This window comes from Psammomys obesus, unplaced genomic scaffold (assembly GCF_907164565.1).
Source record: "Psammomys obesus unplaced genomic scaffold, mPsaObe1.curated_primary_1811, whole genome shotgun sequence".
NCBI lineage: Eukaryota > Metazoa > Chordata > Mammalia > Rodentia > Muridae > Psammomys > Psammomys obesus.
In genome coordinates this window covers 7,600,079-7,611,421 of record NW_026592890.1, presented here as the reverse complement: position 1 = coordinate 7,611,421, position 11,343 = coordinate 7,600,079, and the positions used below count along the sequence as shown (strand labels likewise).

General features: G+C 43.6%; 1 protein-coding gene across 2 annotated transcripts in view; it reads left to right on the top strand.

Annotated features, from left to right (window-relative positions):
* LOC129683451 (solute carrier family 22 member 2) overlaps window positions 1-11,343 on the top strand; it is a 32,482-nt gene that overhangs the window by 3,715 nt on the left and 17,424 nt on the right. For both annotated transcript variants that reach the window (XM_055616197.1, XM_055616198.1), the window contains exons 3-5: window positions 5,887-6,041; window positions 8,662-8,830; window positions 10,600-10,714. In XM_055616197.1, the coding sequence (XP_055472172.1) occupies window positions 5,887-6,041; window positions 8,662-8,830; window positions 10,600-10,714 (439 nt within the window). The remainder of the gene's footprint in view (window positions 1-5,886; window positions 6,042-8,661; window positions 8,831-10,599; window positions 10,715-11,343) is intronic.

The following is an 11,343-nucleotide window of genomic DNA, read 5'->3' as shown; positions in this document are numbered from 1 at the left end:
TGTAGATGGTCATTAGCTAGTAAGGGGAGTCTTCAGCAGAGAGAGGAATGAGACTTGAGGAGTATGGTAAACACATAGGTATCAGGGTCTATGGGACAATATTCACAATGCCCCCATGTGCAGAGTTCTTCCCGGAAGCCAGGCACTGAACTCTGTGACCTGGCAGTTCCATCCTAACTGCCAGGCACCTAACAGCATAGTGCATGTAACTGTGTATTTGTGTGCATAATACCTACAATGATGATACATTTGTATAATCTATATATGTGTATACAGAGAGGTTGCTAGAAATAGCGTTCCTGTAATCACATAAACGCAGTGGGTTCAGGACCACTGTGTAATAACACAAGTAGGAAATAATATGGTTGCATGCTTACTGCACTTGTTTTTAGTGAAACTTAATTATAGATGTATATAACTTTGGATAATGGCTGTATTAAACAATCAGCCTACTATATATATATTGGACTCAGAAATAAACAGCCACTGAGTCTTGTACTCGCTGGCTTTTCAGGCCTCCCCAACTATCTCTCTACTGTGAATATAATATAAATACAAGACAGCTTTCTTTGATTATACATCAAGCTGGCATCAAAATCGTAAAGGTTCGTAAGAATCTGCTGACTTTACAAGAGCCTGAGGCCTCGTTGGCAGCAGGAGGGAGGATGGATGGAGGCGGAGGCACTGTGCCAAAAGTCACAACGCATTTGTAACTGTCTGCTCAGCCTCACTGGCCAGAGTCTTCCCGGGACTGGCTGTGGGAGGCTGGGAGGTGGAGAGGTAGGCCATTCATTTTTATTGTGATTACACAGAACTGAGGTTAGCTATTTGCAGGCTGCCGGAGAAGTCAAGACAGACATTAATGAAGAGGTCTAGGGTCCAACCTCACTCGCTGGCTGCTGGCCAGACAGCTCCTGGTTCATCCACTTTTGGTACACCAAGGTGGACATTAGCACCAAATCTCCAAGAAGCATCACGCACGCAGGTGACGGCCTCGCTCAGTAAGCTGCAGAAGCCTGATAATGATTCTCACCCCACTCAAGGAGGCAGGGCTCAGCCCTCCTCACAGCGCATGCCCAATAGCAAGCGGACCAGTTCCCCTCCTCCATTCTTATGCACGCAACCTCTAGAAAGCTCTATTGCTTCCTGGAGGCTTTCAATTGCTCCTTCTTCTGTCCCACTCACATGCAAGAGAACAAAGCACGACAAGGAACAAAAGACACACATGTACTCTCTACACACTTAATGCCTGCCACAGGCTTTAGACTTCATGAAGTAAGTCAAGGAAAAAGAGAGAAACAGGAAGGAAGAAAAAGGAAAAGAGAAGAGAGAAGAAAAAGGAAGGAAGGGAAGAAGGAAGAAGAAAGGAAGGAAAGAAGGAAGGAAGGAAAATTAATTGTCTTGAAGGAAGTCAATTTCTCCAGGGTCATTTTGTGACATAGATTTTGAAGTTAGTTGTTTCCTAAAATGTCTAATTTATTTCTTCACTCCTGAGGAAGGGTTTTTGTGTGTTGCCTGACACACAGAAACACAATCTTTCATCAGTTCCAAGCATTGTACTCTAATAAGAAATAACAGGTGCTGTATTTAGTGGCATGCTTGCAAGCATTTAACAGCAAACATTCTGGAGGGAACAAGTCCATCAGAGTTGTCCAGAGACAGCAGAGCAGTGAATGCAGATAACCTCAGAGGCTGGGTGATCAGTTGTAATAAGCAAGTAGGAAGTAAGATGTTTTACACCTGTTTTTCCTTGTTTTAATGTAACTTATTTAAATTGTAAGTGTGTGTCACTTGATTTTTAATAAGGGTTGTGTTTAACAACTCATTTGCAACTCTTACTCTTGGGAGTCCAGGCCTGCTGTCCCAGCAGCTCAAAGCAGAGCCTTTGGGCTGTGGTCAGTTGTAACCAAATGTTTAGAATCATCAGAAACAAACTCTCCACCAACTACAAGGAGGAGTGTTTTTACTAGGCACCCTCATTTGATCTCACTTAGGATGGTGACAGCCTTGTAGATTTTACTACCTATCGTTTACAGAAAAGGAAACTGAGGCAGGATGGATTGAAGCACCTCTTCCCAGATATTAATGAACATAGAAGTCACCCCAGACTTGCTATAAGTCAGACTATGACCCATCAGTCTTGATGGACCTGAGGATCTGCATCTTTACCAAACTCCCAAATAATGCTGTTCATCCCTGCCCCATGAGGGAGGTCCAGATTCTGATACTGAATAGTAGACAGCTAAAGGACACCCCAAAGTGGTGCCTAGCTACTCTGGTTCTTTCTGTTTTTGCATTAAATAATTTAAATCACTCTGTGGTGTTTATGGTAGTGGAGGAGGGGTATCTTAAGTTACTAACTCAGACTTTCTCAAGCTTTCTTAGACAAAAAACAAAAACAAAAACAAAAACAAAAAACACCTGTCTCTTTAATGGGACAGGCATATTCTCTCTGCAACTTGGATTTACTTTCCCTGCCTGGAGTCTCCAATAATGCATTTCTCTGTTTCAGCCAAAGGCTTTTGTCCCTCAATATAGCAACATCACTGTGGCTTTACTGAGTGCCTACAGTAGGTGCTGAGAAATCACCATCTGAGTAGATGTTTACAAACTCTCAACTCTAAGGGTAATAAGTGTGCCCTGCCAATGGCCCATAAACCACATGCATCCATGGATAGTTGTGGATGCAGTCCAGAACAGAATCATGAATTTATTTAAAATACTGAGATTTGTGTGTGTGTTTGTGTGTGCGCGCATGGGGGGACAGACAGACAGAGATCAATATGAGGCATCTCCTTTTATCGCTCTCTGCTTTACTGTTTGAGGCAGGGTCTCTCCCTGAACCTGGGGCTTGCTGTTTCAACTAGACTGGGTAGCCAGAAAGTCCTGGGGATCACCTGTCTGTGCCTCCCAGCAAATGCCACCATACCTGGCTTTTTGTGTAGATGCTGGACATCCAAACTGAACCTCACCCTCTGAGCCATCTCCTCAGCCTCCACAATGCGATTAAAAAAAAAAAATCTTCATTTCTTGGTTCTTGAGCATAAACTTGGTAGCTGGAAATGACGTGTCACAGTATCAGAAAGTTAGAGAAGCCTGACTGGAGAAAACAGGAAGAAACATTTAAAAAATTAGCGAAGCATCCCTGTGGTAAGCTTGGCACTAAATGCTTCAATGTTACCTGGTATCGTGGGCAGATACTGGCAGAGAACTTGGAAGTGACACGGTTAAAGCAATTTTCAGTTGAGTAGTTTACACTAATGACTAAAGAGACAACTTGAACTTTAAATTTCAGACCAAAAACACTAACATCCTAGGAAAATTATTAATAATGTCATGGATCATTTTCAGATGGTTAGTTAATATTTGAACTGCTCCCTAGAACACAGCTGTATAATAATAGAAGAAGCAGCTACCAAATATTGAATTACCAAAGGGACATGTAACCTTGACTTCAGTTAAACAAAACATTCATATAGTAGATAACATGGTCTTCTACAATTGATTACAGTGAAATAGGTGCCTTTTAGAACACAATTAGGAAGGCATGGCTGGAAGTGACAGAGCCCCAAGTCTGCTCTCTGAGAGCCAGCTGTTTTCTGTTACTCAGATGTGATCCTTGGCTGAGCAGCTTTGGAAAGGAAGTGGTGTTAGTTAGCTCACAGTTCTGGATGGCCAAGGGGAGGACATTGGCTCGGCTGTGGTTAGGCTGCCTTGGCAGGTGACAGTATGGTGAAGGATCCTGTGCAGGAAAAAAAAAAAAATCACATCACAAGGTAAGTCCAGAATGCCATTTGGGAGTCAGGCTCACTCATAACAACTCATTCTCTTAAGATCCACTTCAGAGGTTGGAGAGATAGTAGAAAAAGTGTTTGCCACAAGCGTGAGGGTCTGAATTCTGTCCCCAAAACACATTTAAAAAGAAACGTGGGAAAAACTGGAGAGGTGAATCAGTAGTTAAGAGCTTTTTGCTCTTGCAGAGGACCCAGGTTCAATACCCAGCACCCACAAGGAGGCTCACAGCCATCTACAACTCCAGTTCTAGGGGATGCAATGACCTCTTGGGGCCTCTGTGGGCACCCAGGCATGCATATGATACACAGACATACATGCAGGTAAAACGCTCATACACATTAAACAAACAAGCAAGCAAGCACGTTTGTGCATACTTGGATTCCAACACTGGGGAGGCAGAAAGCCTGGGGTTCAATGGTTGGAAAGCCAGCCTCGCCTACTCAGTGAGTTCCAGGCTAGGGAGAGGCCCTATCTCAAAAAGCAAGGCGAATAGCACCTGAGGAATGATGCCTGAGGTCGGCCTCTGGTTTAGACACACGTGCACACACACACGCAAGCACACATACACATATAAACACCCAAAAACGTACGAAGAACTAATTGAGGACCCCAGAGCACCACTTTATTCCCTTCTGACACTGGGCAGTGTCCCCAGTCAGGCTTCACCTCTTTAGAATTCATTCATTCCCAACATTACCACAGTGAGGACCAAGTTCTTAATACATGAGTCTTTGGGGAACAAACAGTAACACACCATTATGGGCAAGGAGGACAAAGTCCTCAGCTCTCTAAATCCAATGCCTTATGGAATCCCCTTTCCAGATAGTCAGTTAGGGTTTTTTTTTTTTTTTCAATGTGAAGAAATTTGTTAATGTTGACTAACTTATCCAACACCACAATAAGTGCTGAGGGCGTGATTGGACTTCAGTCACCAGGAATCTGTCTTCTTGGACAATTCTCCCCATCCCAGACTGATGAAATCTAAGTTCTTCAAATAAAAAAAAATGGAAGACACTTCATAGCAAACAGAATGATAACTATGGGAAACCAAAGTGGAAACTTTCTTAGACAGGCGGTTGGCTGGGACTTGGCACCAAACCTGCAGCTTGCAGATCATAGATTGCTCTATGATCTGACTAGACTTATGTAAAGGGCATCCATTCCTGGATGGTCTGGAAAGCGAAAACTTTTCCCAAAAGAAGAGCCACTGTACCTGGGTGAAGGGCGCTCAGTGAGCTTTAAGTTTATTTGTGTAGCCTCACAAAGGTTACTAAGCAGAACTGAAGCCAAGGATCTTTGTGTGTGTGTGTGTGTGTGTGTGTGTGTGTGTGTGTGTGTGTGTGTGTTGTGTTGAGAGGAGGTATCATCCACACTTTTTTTATGTGGGAAGTAAATCTTTAATTGTATTTTAGGAAGCACACTATCAGGGATCAAATAAGTCTATTAATAATGAAAACGCAGCCAGTTAATCAAGAGAAAAGGACAATTCTAGATGCCCGTACATCTAATATCATCACTGTGACACCTGAAGTAAGAGCTGATTGGATACGAGCAGAAATAGATAGGTGTAACTTAAAGTCAGATTCGTATTACTTACAATCGAATGGAGAACTAGCCTCAGATTTTGATGCCATCTTTATAATGTCTGTGAATCTTCTCCAATGTCCATGAATCCAGCTGTGATGGATGATGTTGGCAATTTGTTGGGATCTAGAATCAGCTAGAAGACAAAAGTCTGGCTGTGCCTGTAAGGGGTTGTATAGATTAAGATCACTGAGGAGGGGGGACCCATCTTCACTCTGGACATCACCAATTCTATGAGCGGGGGTCCTAGCTAGATGAAAGGAGAAAGTGAGCTAAACACCAGCTTCCTGGCTCTCTGCTTCCTCATTATAGATGCAAGGTGACCAGAGGCTCCAGCTCCTTGCCCTGATGGCCCTTTCTATGATGAGCTATACCCTAAAACCCTGAGCCAAAATAAGCCCTTTCTTTTATCCAAAAGCTGCTTTTACCAGAGGTTCTGTCACAGCACAAGGAGACATAACGGATACACCAACTAATTCCACACCCTTTCCCGGTTCTTCTCTATAGGTTTGGCCGGAAGTTCTGCCTCTTGGTTACCACCCTCATCAATGCCATTTCTGGGGTTCTCATGGCGATTTCCCCCAACTACACCTGGATGCTGGTGTTTCGCTTGCTCCAGGGCCTGGTCAGCAAAGCAGGCTGGTTAATTGGCTACATCCTGAGTAAGAAGGTTTGGGGTGCTGTTGGGAGCACACAGGGACTCTTAGTAAGGTAGAACCTGGTTGGAAAGACAATGACTTTTATTCTGTACCTAAAGAATGTTTTAGCCAGGCAGCAGTGCCACATGCCTTTAATCTCAGCATTCGAGAGGGAGAGGCAGGCAGATCTCTGAGTTTAAGGCCAGCCTGGTCTACAGAGCAAGTTCCAGGACAGCCAGGTCTACACAAAGAAACCCTGTCCTGAACCACACCCCCACAAACACACAAAAAAAGAATTTTTTTAAAGCACTCAATCAATTCACTTTATGTTCTTCGTATGAAAAAAAATTTCAAAAGCAAAATTACCACACCAGCCAGAGTCCTAGTTAGCTTTTGGGGGAATATTTGGTTTCTGAACTTTGTGATGCTATATGGAGAGAAAGTAGAGCATACCAACTCTATTCAGACAGAAGTTTCAAGATCAGAGATGTGCTGGTGTGTGAGAGAATTTTCACTGTGCTTTACCTGTCCTAATAAACCATTGGATTTACACATGAGGAAGCTGAGAACACAAGCATAGTGGTTATGTTACTCAGTGGTTGTGTTATCTTGGTTATTCAGCAAGATCTCAAATGACCCAGGGGACAGGTCTTTGAGGGGTTATCTATATTAGACTGAGGTAGGAATACCCACCTTGACTGTGGGCAGCACTGTGCTATAAGCTGTGGTCCTGGAGCAACAGAAAAGTGGAGCATGAGCTGTAAGATCTGGGCTGTAGTTTACTCACTAGTAAACAAAGTTGCAGTTAAGGACCTTGAGGCACAAAAGCGTGCTTAATCCTACAGCACGGCAGCTATCTGGCAGCTGGTTGGATCTTGGAAATCCTCATGATCATATCCCTTTGGCTAAACTTGAAAAAAAAAAAAAAGTTCTTTGAAATTAAGGGAATAATACTGCAGGTTTGGTCGTACAAGAAGTAAATAGAATATGTGCTTATATAATTTTACCTGGTAACATGAATCTGGGGGAATTTCAGGGTGGAAAGAGAACATTAGTCCATCCAGAAAAGACAAATAAATGGTTGGTGAATGAAGCTATTCATAGTTTCACTGGCTAGCATGCAGCTATTCAGCCAATAATTTGGTTTCTAGAACATTCTGTATAGAAATCAATTATACAGATGTACATTTTGTCATTAATCTCAGCCTCTTACCAGTCATTTCTTTCAAAGTCTCTGTGAATGTGGAGGCCTTGATGCCTACCTTGTAACTTTCTCCCCACCCCACCCAGGACCCCAGCCACTGTAAAAGACAGACACTTGTATTTGCTGAACACGAGTACCATTTTACTTCATGAAAGCAGCCATTTTAAAATATTTTCAGGTGGTTTCCAGTTACTTATAGAAATAGGTTTAGCAGGTATGTGTGTTGGATTAGAAATTTTTAAAATAGTTTGGGAAAACAGGTTTGTGAGACATTTAAAGCAAAGATTATGGGACGTGTGACATTCCAATTTTAGTGTATCTATCACATGAAAACAACTTATCTCCTCGCTCCCGCATACAGACCTCACATGTCTTTCATGATGTAGACATGGGGCCATAAACAAGACAGATTATTCCCCCACATGCAATGGTAGCTGGTAACTTGCTTCTCAAAGGATATAACAAGTCCTCAGTTGTGTGTTTTCTACTTTCTAAGCCTCAACTACTCCCACCATGAAGGTTTCAAATAGATATGTATTTAACAACTAATTTGCAAAGTTTTTAATACATTTTGAATGAATACCTTTGCAAGCTAGTATTAGTTGATTCCTGCCTTTCACAGGGTTTTTAGTCTGTTACACGAATAAACATAATTACAAAGTGTTTCTCTCTATAAGACAACTTGCATGTAAATGTTCATTTATATATGAAACATCTATGTTTTTTTAATTCAGTTTTTTATTCATGCCTTGAGTTATTGCTGCCTGATTTTTGTGTGAAATTTGTGTGAAATATGGCTACATTCATTACTGAAAATTTAAAAGTATTGTTTCGTTTTTATTTATGTGTGTGCATATATATGTGCCACACGTGAGCAGATATGCATGGAGGCCAGAAGAGGGTTCAGATCCCCTAAAACTGGAGTTAGAGGTGGTTGTGAATTCCCAGACATGGGCGCTGAGAACCAAACTCAGGTCCTCTGCAAAAGCAGCAAATGCTCCTAACCACTGAACATCTCTCAGCCCCTGAAATTTTTTTGTTGTTGTTGTTGCTACTATTGTTTTTTTTTTTTTATTTTTGATACACAAACGTGTGTAATCAAGAATGGCCTTGAATTTACAAAAATCCCCTGCCTCTGCCTCCCAAGTACTGGGATTATAGGCATGAGGTACCATGCCTATGCCTTGTGCCTGAAATTTTTCTGTAAATCAAGCAGATTTACAGAAATCTGTTCATTTTGTTAACATCGGTCAGTTAATGCGAGTTTATTAATTAATACTATAGCAATAACCGCAACAAAATGCCCAACACACACGTTTTACATTGTTTGAAGAGATGTGTAGAAATTTCTAAATTAAGCCCGTATTTTTCAGCTGGTTGCCTTAAGATTGGAAGCCCCCTTTGGCTCATTTTGCTGACAATGTGGATTCTTTTCTGCAGTTACAGAATTTGTTGGGTTGGGCTATCGCAGAACAGTGGGGATTTTTTACCAAGTCGCCTTTACTGCTGGGCTCCTGGTACTGGCAGGGGTGGCCTGCCTGATTCCCCATTGGAGGTGGCTGCAGTTTGCCGTGACTCTGCCCAACTTCTTCTTCCTGCTCTATTTCTGGTAAGTCTCTTAGGAACGAAAAGAAGATGCAACAGGATAATCTATTTCATCTAAGTCTTTCTTTTCCATGAACGTCCTGCTTGTAAATGATAATGCTTCCCTCTCCATGCCTGTTTCACAAGAAAGCCAAATACCTGTTGATTAAATAAAAATTACAGTCTCCTGCTAGAAGTCCAATGTTCTTTGGCTTGGGACACAAGATAGTTGTGACCTGTTTCTTTCATCTCATGTTATTTATCTGATGTCTGACTCCCAACAGCTAGGGTACAGTTTGGGTGACACACCCTTTAAAAAAGTCAACAATGTTGCCCTTTCTTATCCAGGCAGAGTGGCATATGCCTAATCACTACTTTCCCATAGGTGTGACCAAGGCAGACATCTCCAATCAATCATAACAGCAATTATTAAAAAAAAAAAAAAGGCCAACATGGCAATCCAGATAGACCATACTGATAACTGAAACAAAGCGAGCTGGTAGCACTGTAGAGGAAGGGGGATTCAGGGACAGATGTAGAGGTGGGGGCTGCAGGAAGTTCTGGTTAATCTTCCTCTCCCCTGACACCTCCATCAGTTACTTCCTAGCCCTGGTGGAGCCTCCCCAACATCGGTAAACCTGCGGCTAAATCTCGGTGAGTTAGGTAATATCAGGCTCTGTGGGAGCTTCTGTCCCAGGCACTCCCAGAGTAAGGCCCCAGTGACTGTCCAAACTTCACATGAACACAGAGAGCCGCTGTGTGTGCATCCAGCAAGCCGTCGAATGAGCCCAGAGCCTACACACACATCTCAGCTTGGGTTGAGCCAGAGTTTCCTGCCCTGGTGCTCTCAGGAAAGCCTGGACCACTGCAAATCCCATCTGTAGGCTGTCCAGACTTTCTCCCAAGTCGCCACTTCTTTCCCACCCCCAAGATCAGGCAATAGTGGGGAAGTCACTAGAACTTATTATGAACAGCTAGAAAAATTGCTCTCTAGCTAGAAAAAACAGCGTCCCAGGGGCTGGCTGCTGAGCAGGCCACACTCCGCATCTTGACCCCTCTATGGTGACTATGGGGTCACCATAGTCCACTCCACATGGCCCTCTGGGCCCTACCTGTCCCAGAGCAGTGAGCCATCAAGACTTCCAGCTCTTATGCCTTTAACCCTGTGAGCCTAGCCCTCTGGCTTCCAACTTGGCTGGCTGGCCAACCTCTCCACCCCCACCTCCATTCACCCTGACCTTGACTGCTCTGAAGCACTTCTAGATATGGGCCCTCAGGGACTTGCCATGGCTGCTTGACCCTGCTAGGTCAGGACACAGGGCCCTTGCTTAGAGCAGCACCCTGGGACTTGCAGGGCCTTCTTAAGTCTGTTAGGCCAAGCTCAAACCATTCAGTTTGAGTTTCTGCATTCTGCCCACTACCTGACCTCAGAACCTTACCTCATGTTTCCTTCCACGACGATTTGCAACTCCCACCTCTATTTCTTGACCCTAGTTCTCAAGCTCACCCCTCTTCACCCCTCCCACAGCTCCTCAGCCCTCTTCAGGATTCCACAAGCTGCATATGCAGTGGCACCCTGCTCAGCAGCTCACTTGCCGCTGTCCAGTGAGGAGAGCCTGAAGGCCTCCTGGGCATGTGCTGACTACAAGTCAGCCCTTCGGGGAGGACAGAGCCTTACATGCTCTGCACAGTGTTCTCAGCCTCCTTGGTAGGTCCAGCTGAACCTCCCTGTGCCATATGCTCCTACATCGGCAATGGGGAGGCAGCAAAATACCATCTGTCCTTATACCCTAGGTGCATACCAGAATCTCCAAGATGGCTCATCTCCCAGAACAAAAATGCAAAAGCCATGAAGATAATTAAACACATTGCTAAGAAAAATGGAAAATCAGTGCCAGTCTCTCTTCAGGTAAGTTGAGGCCTTGGGTGTCAAATGGGGGGAGGGGGGCTAGTGAGAAGGCAGGGTACAGAAAACATGCCTTGTGTGCTAGCCATCCCAACGGAGAGGCATGGGGCCCACATGCATTTTGACCTCACTATAGGAAAATACGATAGAATATTTCATGCCCAAGACTTGTGTTCCCTGGGAGACTAAACAGTTGGCAAATATCAGATTCAAAAATAAACCAGGTTGTCTATTTGTTTGTTTTTCACAAGTCTGAGAAAAAGTGTTTCTATCTTGTACAAATCAGGGCTGTTCTGTATCGGTGGATATTATTCGGTTTCTTGCTTTCCCAGCTTTCTGGATCCATATAGCAGAGTTTGAAACAAATAATTTCATACAATTGTAAGCATTTTGGATGCAGCCATTTGGTCTGTTTCAGATTTTGCCGTTAGTATCTCTCCCCACTCTGAACTCAAACCTTCTTGTCTGATGGGACTGGAAAGGAGAAAGGGATTCTATTAGAAATTTGAGATGTAGCTTAGTTGACACAATGCTTGCCTAGCATGAATGAATCTGTGGGTTCAGTTCCCAGTGCTGATGAAACCTGTGTGTGTGTGTGTGTGTGTGTGTGTGTGTGTGTGTGTGTGTGTGTG